General features: G+C 38.9%; 1 protein-coding gene across 1 annotated transcript; it reads left to right on the top strand.

Annotated features, from left to right (window-relative positions):
* Positions 1 to 10,614: 10,614 nt before the first annotated feature.
* Positions 10,615 to 14,821, top strand: LOC109931275 (regulator of G-protein signaling 5-like). Its single transcript, XM_020530599.2, has 5 exons — positions 10,615 to 10,727; positions 11,885 to 11,983; positions 12,102 to 12,163; positions 13,360 to 13,526; positions 13,676 to 14,821. The coding sequence occupies exons 1-5, from the start codon at positions 10,684 to 10,686 to the stop codon at positions 13,859 to 13,861; spliced, it is 558 nt and encodes a 185-aa protein (XP_020386188.1). The 5' UTR covers positions 10,615 to 10,683; the 3' UTR covers positions 13,862 to 14,821.
* The last annotated feature ends 2,173 nt before the right edge of the window (positions 14,822 to 16,994 follow it).

Here is a 16,994-nt window from a genome sequence, read left to right as displayed (position 1 = left end):
CCGTTGGAAGCAGGAAATGATTTTACAGCTTTAGTCTCAGGCAGCCAAAAGAATAATACAGAGGCAAAACTTAGCATTTTATAAGTTTTATGCAATCCCCAAGAGGATCTGGTCTTAAAACCACAGCAAAGTTATTTAATTGTATTTCCATAGACCTCACTGAGTTTGAGGAATATCTCCGGCATTCCAATCATAGCAACTGCTTCCTGCCATGTTGTTAAATGAATAACTTTCTATCTCAGGGCACATGCAAAATTTTTTTGAAGTGTAGGAGCCATTATACTTTCCCAGAAAAATCAGAGTGTCTCCAGCCAAATGACTGCAATTATAAATCCTGCGGGTTACACCAAGATCCAAAATTTCCCACCTATCTGGCAGGTAAAGACAGTTTTCACTGAATGTTTCAGTAGGTCATTGTTGAAACTAGCATACCACCATTTAAGACCTCAATTCAAAAATGTAAAAGAGTAGGCACTGAGCTTTACCTCAAGACCAAGTGGAGATACCAAGTCACACTAGCTGGCACCAAGAGTGGTTTAGCAATGTTACTGGAGGTGGCCACATATTGAACATCTCCAGGCCGGCAGTCCAATTAACAGTGGTGGCTGGATCTCTGTTGCTACTTGAGGGCCCATGGCTCTAAAGAATTGACATCCCAGAGGCGGGTGCAGCTAGGAGATACTGAAATCACCTTGACATAAACAGGCAAGCATAAATAATACATTTGTCAAGAGCAAAAGGTGCCCCCTTCCCAACTCTGTTCCCACCATCTAAGCTCCATTAAAATTCAGGCCTTTCTGTCAGTTGTCAATCCTTTAATTTGAATTTTACGAACATTTTTTGTCTCTCTATTTTTCTACATAATGTGACTTTCATGAGATGGTTCTATTCTATATTAGGTGCTCGGACCAAACAGCAGCTGTCACAACAATCTCTAACAGCAATGGTATGACCGAGTGTCATTCAAATTCCCTACTTTACTGTGGTCCTGGAGTCATAGACCAGTTAAAGCTAGCAATTCACCTTCCCTCCAAAGGGCATCACAGAACCAGTTGGGTAATTATTAAAAACAAGTAGGTTTGTGGTCACCACTATTCAAAACAATTCTTTATTCCTGATTTAGTTCATTAACTGGATTTAAATTCCCCAGCTGTCATGATGGAGCCATGAACTCATGTCTCTGGAATCATTACTATAAGCCTCTGTATTCAGGAACACAGCCAATAAAACCATTCTTGCATTTCAAAATAATGGGTTGATATGGAGATGACCACAACATTAAAACAAGAATCTACCAAACCATCTGTTTGAAAATTGTGAATCTTTATTGTACATTTTGACCTAAGGCAGTAAGGATGGTTTTATCCATCAGGAAATCTGGTAAATGCTATTCCTCACTTCTGCGACAAATCTAGGATCCCCCAGAGTGCAGGCGTGCCATTCCCTACACCATGTCAACATTGAGATATACCGTAACCAAAAGGGATTCCATTCCCTCAATGTTCGCTTGATGTGTGACCATATGCAGCACATCAGAGATCAATGTCAGCTCTCCTGTCAAGATCATGATGCCCTCTTTCTGCAACAGTCCATGAGCTAGCTGCATGTGATCCACCATGGCAAACCAAAGGGTAGTTGCTGACCACATGGTTTATATACTAATGGTCAAGTCATGTAAACGTGTGTGCATGTACAGCACGAAAGCCATGTTTTCATCCTCATGACCCTATGCTTTTCTGTCTCCAATGCAAGTGCATCCTTCTTTAAAATTGAAGACTAAAATTGCATAACTGCATTCTATATTTGGTGTCATCAGAGGCCTGTAGAATTGTAACAAGACTTCTTCATTTGTGTACTCCAATCTCCGCTCAATAAAGACCAATATATCATTTGCTTTCAGATATCTTGCTGTACCTACATACTTGTGTGAATACATCCTAGTCCTTCTAAATATCAACATGAATTGTGATAACATCCAAAGAGAACAAATGAACACTCAGTTGTGAGGATTAAAATAATGTTTTATACTCTTCTACCAGGCCATTAAGGACAAACAGTCCTCCATCACTCTGCCAAGAATCAAATAATATCCAAAACCCTCGAAAAACACCTTACTTTATGTCAGGGGCCTTTTAGAGAACACCGAATCAGAACTGTGTCACCAAAGACTGAGCACAGTGCAACTTGTACACCAGGGATTCATGCCCCATTTGCTGCAATTAATAGGGTGCCAGTCCCTGGAGTCAGCTTCACACCTTTTAAAAATTAAAAATTAAAGACCAAGTGAATAACCTCAGACTTCTGTTTTAAATCACTCGGGGGATGCAGGCAATGCCGGCTGGGTCAGTATTTATTGCCTGTCCCTAGTTGCCCTTGAAAAGGTGGTAGTGAGCTGCCTTCTTGAACCGCTGCACTCTATACACTTCCCCACATTATGTTCCATTTGCTACATCATTGCACTTGACCTGTCTCTTTGTAACCCCCTCAAGTGCTCGTCACAGCTTTTTTCCCAACTAGATTTGTACTATCAACTAACTTAGATGCAGTACTCTCTATCTCTTCATCTACATCATTAATATGGATTGCAAATAGCTGAGGCCCCAATTAGTCACAGATTGTCAACTTGAAAATGTGTCATCTCCACTTCCTGTACATTAACCAATCTTCTACATGTGCTAATATGCCACCCAAACTCTTTGAGTCCTTATCCTGGTTTACAACATTCATGTGATATAAAGCGTGTAGAATGCCAAAATAAATAATAACTGAGTACTGTCGCTGTAAGCAGGTTGCTTATATGCGCAAAGTATCATTGTTTGTTTCGGCTTTTCTCAGAAAAGAAATCTGGTTTCCTATCCAACCTCCTCGGGACCTTTGGTTACATGCCTCGCAATGTCTGCAGATGAGGACAACTGACCAGGCTTTTTCTAATTGAATATAGCCAACAGTTCAAGATATCAACCATGGCTGACTCCAGGGGCTGGCACTCTATTAATTGCAGCAAATGGGGCATGAATCCTTGATGTACAAGTTGCACTGTGCTCAGTTTTTGGTGACGTAGTTCTGATTCGGTGTTCTCTAAAAGGCCCTGACATAAAGTTCTGAGGAAGGGTCACCGGACCCGAAACATTAACTCTGTTTTCTCCTCCACAGATGCTGCCAGACCTGCTGAGCTTTTCCAGCAACTTTGTTTTTGTTCCTGACATAAAGTAAGGTGTTTTTCGAGGGTTTTGGATATTAGTTGATTCTTGGCAGAGTGATGGGGGACTGTTTGTCCTTAATGGTCTGGTAAAGGAGTATAAAACATTATTTAAATCCTCACAGCTGAGCGTTCATTTGTTCTCTTTGGAAGTTATCACAATTCATGAATCAGGTTTAACTTTGTGTGTACCTTGAAGGCCATAAAAGTAAAATACAGTTCTCTTCAATTTTGATCTTTGCTGGATTTACTCCAAATGAATGTTTAACATAACAATTGATACACGTGAGGATGTGATGACAGAGGATACAATATTCACGGATGTAATTTATTCCACACAAAGCAATTGATATGCATGGTGAGGTACCTGATCTATCTACAAGCATATTTTTAAAAATCCATTTCATCAAAGTTGAAAAAAGGGTAGTTCAGTATTAAGAGGTAACTTGCTGAAATGAACTACAGCTTTTTGTGGCACATTAAAGTGGCTGCTCTGGAGGATTTTAATATTATTTCTCACATCAGTAAATAAAACTCCAATTAGGATATTGCATAAGTTGATGCTTTAGTGTGTTGTCTTGAGATACTGAAGCACGTGTGAAATATAGGTATATACCACTCCAAGTCCAGAAACAGCTTTATGATTCAGACAGGGCATAATCTACCCCATTTCATTAACAGAAGTGCTCATGAGTGCAGTAATTTAAAATAATAGGCTGATTAAGGATGGAGGAGCAACCTAAAAGGAGCTGCACCTAGAAGGATGAAAAAGCAACAAGTGGAAATAAGAAGTAATGAAACAAAAGGAAGAGAAGAGCAAAAGATGATTCAAATAAATGGTAAGAGACAGAGACTGAAGTATTTCACTTGCAGTAAGTCACAGAGACAACTGTTAAAAACAAAACAGCCTGAACTAAAAGATTAGAGTTTGAATATTAGTGAAAAAAGAGACATGATGTAAAGTCCGCGTCTCCAGTATTCAAAAGGACAAATCCAAAAATGCCCAAATTTCAAATCATTACTCAATTTATACTGTGGGAGAAAAGAGGGGCTGATTGTTTGGCAAGCCGACTTAGATTGTTCGAAGTATTGCTGTGGAGAAAGCATGGGGAACTATCAGCTTCTGAGTAATTCAAAAGAATGGTACAACGCTCGAACACATTTTGCTTGATTGCAGAGAAAGGCACGTCACATGTTGCAAGCATAAATGAGCCCCGTTATAATCTTGGGTTATTATCTCAAATTCGATGTTTAGTGTAGCTACTAGCATACTCAGGATTGTTCAACAACTTCTGCTCTTTCGCAGGATCCTATCTAACAGTAGGCCTTTTGTTTTGGGACGTGCCAGCTCAGGGTGGTTAAGTGCGTCTGAACTCTACTCGTTATGAACAGTGCTGAAGGAATTAGTTTTTGATTTGATCAGCCAATCATTGGGATCTATGGCCTATGTACCTGGTGTTGCACTAGCACTGATATTCATACACAATGTGAATTAGCTTTCTCCTTGGCAATGCTTCAGTCAATCAGCCTCCACCCCACTTCAACCCCCATCCTCCCCTTTCCATTTCTCTTCTGGTATAAATTAGTGTGAGCAATGACATTTAGTGTCCTTGTACTTGTCCTCATGTGTGCAAGATGAAAAGTTTCAGCAACTTTTTCTTTCTTCAGCAATGCAAAAGATTAGAAGCAGACAGAAAGAAGAGATAATAAGGTAAAACAAAAAGCCAAAGGATGATAAAGATTACAAGTAAAAGTACATCATTAGGCTACAAAAATAAATCATGGCTCACTTGACAGACACGTTTCGCATATTACTTTTATTGTTGTTGACAGTCAGTGTATGTTCAAGCCAATATAAGCATGGTTGGAACCAACTAGACTTAAACATTAATCATAGATTGTTGTTATATTGCAGTTACTCAGACTTATGTAGTTGGCGTGAACTGCATTTTTCATACAGCAGAGCTATGTGGTTGGCTATATGTCAACCAGCCGATACTGCAATCAGTCTCAAAAAGTTCTGCATGCAATTTTGCATCAAGCTCCATGACCAGCATGTTCATATTCAACATTAGGTTCAGATATTGTCAAGAAGACTCTACATTAAGTGTAAAACTGCCTCAGCAATCCCATGGATATTTATAAAATGTGCCTGTCAACAAGGCTGGGGCAAATTAAAACTGGTGTAGAGGGGAAACCAGGATAGGACCACACTTCATTGGCCGTCACACCAGGGAATGATTCTATGCTTATTCACCAGTTTTACATGGGTACATACTTTACCACTCTTCAGTGTTAAAGTTTGTGATTAGTTGTAATCTAATCCAACTTCAACATCAATCACAGTTTCACCATCCATTGCATTTTACGACCTGATTGAATGCGTCATTGTATAAAACATTCATCTTTGGTCTGCAAAAAGAAATGTTCCTTTAAATTTACTTGAATCCAAAGTGCTTTTCAAGTTGGAGTTTGACTTTTATAAACAAAGATAATTGTTTCCTCGATAGTAGGAACTGCAGATGCTGGAGAATCTGAGATAACAAGGTATAGAGCTGTTTCAGAGATAATAGGAACTGCAGATGCTGGAGAATCTGAGATAACAAGGTGTAGAGCTGGATGAACACAGCAGGCCAAGCAGCATCAGAGGAGCAGGAAGACTGACGTTTCGCGCCCAAAACGTCAGCCTTCCTGCTCCTCTGATGCTGCTTGGCCTAATTGTTTCCTACGTTTGCCCCATTTCTTCAAATCAATTCATGTCCCCTTCCACAAGACGGCGGCAGAGTAGGACGCTCCGTCCATTCCTTTTTTATTCCCCTCTCGTGTTTTATTTCTATTTTGTCTTTTTCCTCTTCTGCCAGCAGCCCAGAGCAGAGTGGGAAAGGCTAGCAGGCCTGGAGCAAAGATGGCTACTGGTTGGGAACCTGTGGAACATTGTCAGGCCACGTCGAAGCCCTTACAGAAAGGCTGTAATGTCTATTTTTTTTAGCTTTATTTATTATTTTCCTAGCTCGTACTAAACGTATCTGTAATGAAGTGTAACACTTTTCTTTATTTTCTTTTTTTTTGTACCTAAGATGGTGCTGTATGTTGGTGACATTGTACACTTTTCAGTGTACTCCTATTCTATTGTAACTTGAGTACATGTGACAATAAACCAAATTCATTAATTAATTCATTCACAAGGGATCTTTTATTCCAACTTGTCCAACTTTGATTCAATGTGATCTCACATGATTGTGCTGGTCCTGCAAAGATCTCCTGACAGCAGCTTGGCACACCAAGCAATATTGACTCGAGACATCTGTATTTTCAATAAATGATGAAGTACATTTGAGGCAGTCTAAGCAGGGACTAACTTGAATGCTTCTCCCCACCTGTGACTTGGATGCCTGTGCTATTTTAGAACTAATACTCAGATGTATTTTTAAAAATTCATCTTACTTCAAGTCACTTCTGGGGGAACCATTTTAGGGAATTCCTCTCCTGCCAGGGACTATGTGCCACTCACACTCCTGCCCCTTTTCCACTGCCAGTACCTGATATCCACACCACTGCTATTCACAACCACATCCACCTAAAGAAAAATTAGAAAGGTTTCTGACGCTCACCAAGACCCCCTCTACATGAAATAAATGGTCTCTGAATTTCATTGCTAATGCTCCTACAATTAACTGTATTAAAAATGTATTGTTATTTCATCAGTTCTGTGTTATATTGCATTGTCCCTTGCATGAAGCAACACACTTTCTGCTTCAGTGGAAGCAATGACACAGGAGGTTTTGCTTCATCAATGACCTTCCCTCCATCCTAAGGTCAGAGTGGGCATGTTCTGATAATTACAGAATGCTCAACACCATTCATGAAACCTTAGATATTGAAGCAGTAAATGGTAGCATGCAGTAAAACACAGGCAAACAACCTGTTTTGGGCTGATAAGTGGCAAGTAACAGACAATGACCAATTTCAACCACCTAAGAATTGAAGAATTTAACCATCTACCTCTCACAGGCAAAAGCAATCCCATTGTTGAATGTCTCACCACCACCATCCTGAGGTTACAATTGACTGGAAATGAACTGGGCTGGTCATTTTAATGCTGTAACTAAAAGAGTAGGTCACAAGTTGGGAATTCTCTGGCAAATGACATCTCCTGAATCACTACTGTCTGTCCACCATCTAGAAGACATAAACAGGACTGTGATTACTCTCCATTTCCCAGGACGAGTGCAGCTCCAACAACAATCAAGAAGCTTGACACAATCCAGGGCAAAGAAGACCACTTGATTAGCATGGTGTCAGCAGTGTGTTCCATCTTCAAGATGCACTGAAGCAACTCACAAAGGTTTCTTTCACAGCACCTTACAAGCCTGCATTCTGTATTATGTAGGGTAGCAAATGCATGGGAACACCCCCACCTACAAGTTCCCTTCCAAGCCACAGACTATCCTGATTCAGAAATATATCACCATTCCTTCACTGTCACTGGGTCAAAATCCTGGAGCTCTGTTCCTAATGTAAAAGTGCATGTTGTTACACCATAGGACTGCAGCAGTTAAGGCAGCTGCTCACCACCATATTCTCAAGGGCAATTAGGGATGGGCAGTAAACACTTGCCCAGCCAGTAACATCCACATGTCATGAATGAAAAAAAAGGTTATGCACTTCATCTGGTGATGCATGTTGGTACTATCAGTTCCTATTAAACTAAATAACAAGCCTTTCACAAAATAATCACTATTTAGTATTCAGCTATGTCAGTAGGCTGACAAAGTTTATGCAACCCAACTGAAAAATTTGCAGCTTTAACAGTAAGGAGTCTTTTTTAATTAACAATATTGATGAGATTTCAATAAGAATTTGAAAATTTCTATCTTTTGTAACAAATTGTAAGTTCTAGAATTAGAGCTTTGTTTCTTTTAAATATTGTTCCCCACAATTATTATTCCTCTTCAATATCTCTGTGTGACTGGCACTTTTCATCTTTGGTTGAATTGAGAGAATTATTGACCTGGGTCAGAAGGGTTTGGATTAAAGGTGCTTTTTGGGCCAGATGAGTTCAGATTGAACCCAAAACACATCTAACAAGTCACTTAAACTTTGACTGAATACCATTGCCAAAAATACATAGCAACTTATAGAGAAAGCCTACCACAGCATTTGCTAACTGAACAATTAATAGGCCAGCAGCAAGCCTTCCCCTGGAATCAAGGGCCCTGGAACTGGGTCACATGTCCTGACAGTGGATAGCCAATCAAATGTCGGCAGGTCTATTGAATGGCAGCACCACTGGGGAATTGGTGGCTGGTGCTGGTATGACATGCACTTGGAGCGTAGGGTGTGGAGGTTTTCAAGCCACAGATGGAGGGAAAGGAAGGGAAGGGACTCTTGGCAAGCACCCACCACCCCCCTCCACCAAATAGCCCTCCCCAACTTTCTCCATGTTGTGTCCCCGTATATATTCTGCACAAACAGCCTTCATGTTTAACTGCGTTCTCTATTTTTGTGAGGTCTTGCATGCTTATTGAACCTGTCAAGCATCCTATCAGAATAAGTGGAATTACATAGGAATTAAAGCAGAGAAACAGGACTGTCAACTCAACTGAGCTATCTCCTGCAGGAGCCTCCTTCTACCCTACATCACCGAGCCCCGTCAGCGTAAGTCTCCAAGCCTTCACCTATTTACCTAGCTTTCCCTTAAATACACCAATTCATTCACTTCAACTAGTCCAGGTGTTTGCAAGTGCTACATTCAAGCTACTAAAATGACGAAGAGTTTGGCTTTGCTGCTATGTCTTTGGTGTTTTCATAAGTGTTTTTTCCCTGGAACTGGGGTGTATTGTGGTGATTACATCTATCCAAAAATATTTGCCAGGAGATTGTAGGAACTGCAGATGCTGGAGAATCTGAGATAACAAAGTGTGGAGCTGGATGAACACAGCAGGCCAAGCAGCATCAGAGGAGCAGGAAGGCTCCTGAAGGCTCATTTTCTGAAGAAGGGTCTAGGCCCGAAACGTCAGCCTTCCTGCTCCTCTGATACTGCTTGTGTTCATCCAGCTCTACACTTTGTTATATCTAATATTTGCCAGCAGCAGTGTTTCGTTTGTTGTAGCCTCCTAGCCTATAATTATAGGAGCTTCCGGCTTGGAAGCAAAGCAATTGGGAAATAAAGGGGTGGTGGAGAACTAAACAAGAGACTTTTACTGTAATGGTGCAAGTTGACCGTAAACGATGTTGCAAACTATTTTCTTGCACTTGTAATTGATTATATTTTGGTGAAGGAGAGATTGGGATCAGCAGCCAAGGACAGTCTCCTGAATAATACCGTCTCATTTCCCCTATTTCACAGTTAAGTTTGAAAATATGTTGGCTCTGGCATAATTGTTATTAATTCACTTTTTTCTGATTTTTCTAGATATTCAGAATCTGTTCCTTTTTATTGTACGGTACTTTTGTTTTACAAAAACTTCATTTCTAATCATGAATGCTATAATAGAGCAGAACGATAGCAACATTAAACACTGATAACACTATAGCTCCCAAATAATAATTAATAAGTTCAAAAATAATCCAGAAAAGGGGATTAGATTTGCCGAGGGTCTTAACAAGAACAGACTTGCTTGATGTTGTGTTCTGTTTTGCATTCACTGAAGGTAGTGGTCCAAAAAAGGATATTAGTATAAGTCTGATCGGGGATGACAGTTCATTTACTTCCCACATTTTATACAAAGTATTACTTTGCCAAAGTAATTTTAACCTTCCATCGTTCTGCTAGATGCATGTCTTAGCTCATTAAATATTGGGAAAATATATATTAACAGTTCATATTAAACAAATATTAGACAAAAAGATCAATAAGAATTTGTTTAGGACATTTAGCACTCATATATTCCATCCCACATAACAAAACATCTTGTAACACTTTACAAGAATAATTCCAACCACTTCTCACTCTTTATTTGATAATGTTGCACTCACAGAAAACAGTGAACTTCTGGACTGCAATTAAGACAAGCTTAATAACTTCTATTATCTCTCAATGCACTTTTTCACGTCAATTCGTCAAATAGGCTATCCATTCTATAGTAGGAGGAATTAGCAGCATTACAGCAAATATGAATGCAATTCCTCCTCTTCTAATATTCAGATCCAACAACAAAATAGCTTTGTATTTAATTAGACTTCAAAATTAATGATCCATAGACATGAAGGATGAATAATCTGATATTTAATAAATGATTATATTATCAGGCAGGGATATTCCACGCACAGAAACGTCATCATTGAAATCCTAAACTGTTGGTCGTGCAACCTTGTCAGTTTCCTGCGGCCCTCTTATTGGTTAAACAACTGGCACCATTCCAATCTGCTTGTGTATAAAAGACACTGAGCCCAGCCGAAGCAGTCAGTCTGTACATATAAGATTACCGTACCCAGGAGAAACTTAGCAAAGGAGACTTAGCAGCACCCAGAAAAAAATAAAAATGTGCCGAGGACTATCATCACTACCAAGCTGCTGCCTAGAGAGGTATGTTACTTAAGAGATTTCTGTATAAATAATACATTGAATAGTGGAGGGATACTGAAGTAAGTATTTACTTTGACTTTAAATAATGCATTCAATAGTTCAAAACTTGCTGTTGGATGTGAGTACTTCAGGATTTATTTTTTGCTGGATTAGGTTTTTTTGTAATTTAAGGTGAATTATAGATCAGGGTTGTTTTTTACATAATTGTGATATAAATTTGTGTAGTAGACTCTACTAGAGAACTCGATTTAAAATTTCCCAGAGATTAAAAATAAGCTGTCAAAATTGAAAAGAAACATACTGTAAAAGCTAATTTGTGCATTGAGTTAACTGTGACAAATGTTCCTTTAATTACCTCGGATAATGGGAAAGAATCAATAGAAAGTAATGTTAAAATTCAATTGATTTTCATCAATCAAGGACTTCAGATTCATAAGTATGTTGAAAGACCACACCAAACAATTTTTTGACTGAAACTTAAATTGTTTTTTTAGGCTGTAACTCCAACACAGCTTCATGAAGCTCGCTGCAGTGATCTTTTCATATCACTGTAATACGAGTTTGCACTTCCTCCTAATCTTTCTGAATCAAAGTTAGAACTGACCAGGGATCCCTGCAAGCACTTGAAATCTAAGATGACCATCTGTCTCTGAAGAAAAGATAGATTAATATAAAAAGTCAGAATCTAAAACATTATCCTGTCTCATTAATGCTGATAGAGCTGTTATACATTTCCTGTGTTTTATGTTGTAAATTAAAATTAATATCAAGATATGAACAACTTTAAATATCATAACTACTGTTGGATCCCTGTCAGCGGCAACATGCTAATTGTATATTGCAACTTGCTCCTGTTGCAATACAGCCAGGCTGTACTGCAGTCCATCTGTGGTGGCTATTATTTCAGAGAGTAACCACCTCAGTGAATCCAACTTAAAACATGGAACTGGTTAATAAAGAAAAGTCAACAGATCCCTTCAAAGAGCAAATTAGATGGATCATAAAGAGGAAATGACTCCCTTCAGATAATAAGATTAACAATAATGATTTAGAGCATTGGCAAACTAATTATTTTTAAAATGATGTAACTTATCTGCAATAGTCACAATCGATGTGAAAGATTTTCTTTTCCAAAAAAAAATATTTTCTACTTCCAGGGCAAAGGGGATTAAGTCTCGGTTAGGAGTTTTTCTACAGATGTCAGAGAAATCTTACCGTTCTGTTCCAGCAAACAAGAAGGAGAAAACAAATTCTAGGTGAGCACATTCGCACTGATCTAGAAGCAGAATAATTGACTATCAAAACTAATTTGCCTCTATTTTGTCAAATGCAGAATTAAGAAAACTGTTGTACTTTTATTGTTTTTTAAAATAGGCCCAACTCAGACGAAGCAAAGAAATGGAGGTACTCGCTGGATAAGATGCTTGCTCATAAATGTAAGTAGGTGTCTGTTTTTGTGCTGCCATAATGGGGGTTCAGGAAAAGGTTTTGCATTGTTATTGTGTTAAGTTGACATCTGTTAGTATAAATCAATTATAACGATTTGGTTAAAGTGCCCCAGAGGATTTTTTTTTCTAAATTATACGTCTGATGTAGCTTTATTTCTAAGTGTTTGAGCACAGACTTCAAATTTGCAAAATAACTCACCTCCAAAACAAATGACAAACTGAGAGTTGTAGCAAAGAGCAGTGTATCACAGCACATGGGCAAAAATAAATGTGGGAAATTCTTCCCCAGTACCTGAAAGACATCAAAAGTGAGATTCAGGACTTGTCAATGACCACAAGGTTAATTATTCAACCGTCCACACTTTTCATTTGCATCAATATCAACTCCTCCAGGAACTTGTCCAGCTCCCTTTGAATCTACATTCATTGAAGATGTTGGCAACATATCCCAAAGGTCACTGTTTCACTGAGGATTGAAACACCTCCTGCAAATGCTCCAGAACATGGCAGGGTGCATACAGCTTCAGACTGCAGTAAACCATTGTCTAAGAAAGATGGTATGTGAAGTGATCAGGTAGCATATAAACTCAAGAAATACACTGAATCTAATGACCAGCCCTCTGAATAACAAATTTGCATTATTGATGAAAGGAACATGATGGGATTCAGTGTCCATTGATTATTCTAATCAGAGCTTTTTGCATAGAGAAAGATCCAAGCTTGCTGTGGCAGATGACTCAACAGCCTGAGAAACTACCAGTCTGTAGACATTTCCAAACAATCCTCTCCTGTGGTTCATCTAGTCTAGACAAGTCCAAAGGAATGAAGGAAGAATACAAGGTTTTCATTTCATGCTTTCGGGCAAAGTATTTGATGGAGCCTTGGGTCTCTGAACATGCCTGGCCAAAAAGCAATATATGAGGCAGCAGCTAACAATAAGCACTGTATAGAATCTTTGAAAACCCCCGCTCACCATCAATCCTTCATGAGAAACCTCCCTCAGATCATTATCACGCATCAAAAGGCCTCCTTTTCTAATGTTGAGGTTTAAATTTTAAAACACATATAATCTGTCATGAGCTTTTGCAAATTTGAAAGCATGGAACATATTTGTTTTACCTTCAACTTCAATAGAACCACTGAAATTATCCAACAATTATAGATTGTCCCCCTTCTTTTGTCAGATGGTCTGTCTGCCTTCAGAGCATTTCTCCGTTCCGAATACAGTGAGGAGAACATTGAATTCTGGCTGGCCTGTGAAGATTACAAAAAAACCAAATCTCCTGCAAAACGAGCCTCCAAAGCAAAGAAGATTTATTTGGAATTTATAGAAACAGATGCTCCTAAAGAGGTCAGTCCTTTCATGTGTAAATGTGAACCATATGCAATGTTTGATTTTAAAACCTCTTGAAGAAAAAGTCTAGTACATTACCAAGAGCAAATTTATGATTAAAGAGGAACAATCATTGATTTTTTTTCTGCTTTCTAACTTCTGAATAGGTTAATATTGATTATGAAACAAAAGACTTCACTAAACAGCACCTGCTGAAACCCAGCCGCTCCAGCTTTGATGTGGCCCAGAAGAAGATTTATAATCTGATGGAGAAAGATTCATATGCCAGATTCCTGAGATCAGAAGTGTATCTAAACCTGATTACAGAAGTCAACAGGCAGTCCCAGACGTGAAACTGAAGGGAGTGAATCTTGGAGAGATCTTAACAGAGTAACTGATGAAAGCTGAGGCCATGAATGGAAAGCATGAAGACAAACACAGATGGAAGTTAGAGAGATATAACATTGTCGGGCAGCAGAGTTTGGATGCAAAGGGTTTTCCAAAGAATTGGAGACACAGATGTATCTATGATATTTGTGAACGCATTGCATAAGAAAGTGAAGACGTGCACTGCAGTGAGAAGTGATGGGGCATTATTTTATATTTTCACAGAAGTGTTTTTATGCTTATTGTATAAGTTATTTATTGTATTCTGTGTTATTGGTTAGATACTGTAGGAAATACAGTTTGGAAGGTATCTGTATGAGAAAAATTTGTACTGAAGTTCCTTTAGAAGACTGGTGATTGCTTCTGTAGCAGTGTCAAGCTTGTCAAGTTGAAACATTGTGAGACTAAAGCAGTATACAACCCTTCTTAAATTTGTAACACATTTTTTATGCTCAATACACCATAAAGCATGTGTTGCCATACAAGACAGCTTACGTTAATCAAATAATTTTAGAGAAAATATTTGAAAATCTTTTTACCAGAGACAGATTCAAAATGAACAGTAAAGCACTAAGTTGGAAGCATGACAATAGACAATCATGAACTTGTAAAAGGGTTAGGTCGAGGTTTTGATGGCAATTACTAATATGCTGAATGTTACTGAATTCTCAGTATATCTCAACATTGCAGCACACTCTCCTAAAAACATTTGCTATGTTGGTTACTTACAATTTCCAACCAACCATGTTCTGTCCTGATGCAGTTCAGACTCCAAACTGATACTGAAGAGTTATAATTATGTTGTACTAAAGTTCTGTCGCTAATTTATTATCTCACATTCTAATGTGCATAAATAATTTATGTTCCATTTTCTCCATTGTGAAATTACTAAGAGGAGGTGCAATAAAAACTGTTGCTCCATGTAATGGCTTGTGTTTTTTCTTTTGATACAGGCAGTTGGTAGTGGGTGTTGGGACAGGGAAGAGATCATGTTCATGAAATATACTACATGCCAAAACCATAACGGTCAACCTTGGCACAGTCAGTAACATAACTAAGTGAGAAGGCTATGGGTTCAAGCAGCACTCAGTAACATCTTGTTTCAATCATTAAATGAAGGCATCATTGAAATGACTGGCATTTATTGCCCATCCCTAGTTGCCCACAATGAGTTGTTGGTAACCCACCTTCTTGAATCGCTGCACTTAGAATGGTGCAGATACACCCATGGTGCTGTTATTTCAGAATTATCCCAGTGCAGATGGAGGCTATTTGATCCATTGTGTCCATGCCAGCTCACCAAATAGGCATCTCCAGTGCCATTCTCCTGCTTCTCCAAGTAAACCTACAAATTTTGATTTTTAAATAACCATCCAATTTCTTTTTGAATGCCTTGATTGAACCTGCCTCCACCATCCACTCAGACAGTGTGCTCCACACTTTAAGCACTCGCTACATGAAAAATCTTTTCCTCATAGCACTTTTGTTTATTTTAGCCTCATCAACTACATCAAAAAATTCCAGCAGATTATCCTTAAGAAATATTCTCTGGTTCTTCCTAATTAACCTGTGTTTGATCACGTACCTACTAATTTTGTCCAGATTTGTTATGTTTGAAAGTTTCTCAACCACCAAAGCTAAACTGACTGGTTTGTAATTGCTGGGCTTATCCAAACACGATTTTTTGATCAAGATCGTAAAGTTTGCAATTCTCCGATCCTCTAGCAGCATCCTATTTCTAAGGATTGCTGGAAAATTATTACTTGTACTCCTGTAATTTCCATTCCCGCTTCTTTTAATATCCTTGGATACATCTCACCTAATGCCTTGTCAGCTTTAAGTACAGGCAGCCTATCATCCTATATCAATTTTACATCTTTTTGGTGATTAAATTAGCTCTGCTTTCACCTGGAAAGGAATTCCAGGAGTTTTACTCGGTGACAGGGAAGGTGCAATGATATAATTTCAAGTCAGGATAATGTGCAATTTGAAGGGGAATTTGTAGGTGTACACACACCTGCTGTTCTAATTCTTCGAGCTGGGAGTGGTCATGGGTTTGGAAATTGTTGTCATTTCTGTAATGAATCTTGTAAATGGTACAAACTGTTCTGACTGTGCACTGGTCTTGATGGGAATGAATGTTTAAGATGATGGTGGATGGGGTGTTGATCGAACTGGCCTGAAAGGTGTTGAGGTGCTTAGTTTTGTTGGAACTACTTTCATCCAAGTGGAGAGCGTATCCCATTTCATTCCTGACTTATGCCTTGTAGATGGTGGCAGTGAGGTAAGATGCTGGCTGTTGATAAGTATGTTGGTAAGATTAGACAAAGTAGACTGGCAAGAGGTTTGTTTAAAGGTGCACCAGCCTGCACCAGTTGGGCCAAATGGCCTGTTTCCATGCTGTGAATTCATGCGCTAGAAAATTCCCAGCCTCTGACCTGCCCTTCAATTAAAGTATTTACGTGATTGTACAGTTCTGTTTCTGATCAATGGTCTGTTCTTCCCCAATGGTCTTGAGTATCCTTTAGCAGTAATGTCACTGAGTGATAAGTGGAGATGATTAGATTCCCTCTTGTTGTAGATGGTTGTCTGGCTCTTGTGTAATGCAAATGTTATTTTCCACTTACCTGGCCAAGCCTGAATGTTGTCCATATCATTCCATATGTCAGCATGGTCTGTTGTAAATGAGGATATATGAATGTAACTGAAAACTGTGCAATAAACAAAGAGCATCTAACCTTATCGAGGCAATCAATAAAACAGCTCAAGAAGGTTGTGGCCAGAACACACTTCTGTGGAACACCTGCAGTGACTTCCAACAACCACAACCATCTTCCTATGAATCAGGTACCACTCCAGCCAGAGGAGAGAAGCCCACACTTCCTGATTCCTATCGATGTAAATACTACTGTCACATTAGGTCAAATATTACCTTTGTAACAAAGACAGTCATTCTCCAAGTCAGGAATTTAGCTCTTTTGTCCATTTATGGAGGTAGGTGTAATGAAGCCTGGAGCTGAGTATTTCCAGTGGAACCAAGCTGAGGATCGGTGAGCAGGTTATTGGTGAATGAACAAGGTGCAGAGCTGGATGAACACA

This window comes from Rhincodon typus, chromosome 10 (assembly GCF_021869965.1).
Source record: "Rhincodon typus isolate 14 chromosome 10, sRhiTyp1.1, whole genome shotgun sequence".
Lineage (NCBI taxonomy): Eukaryota > Metazoa > Chordata > Chondrichthyes > Orectolobiformes > Rhincodontidae > Rhincodon > Rhincodon typus.
This window is presented reverse-complemented; position numbering and strand designations above follow the sequence as displayed.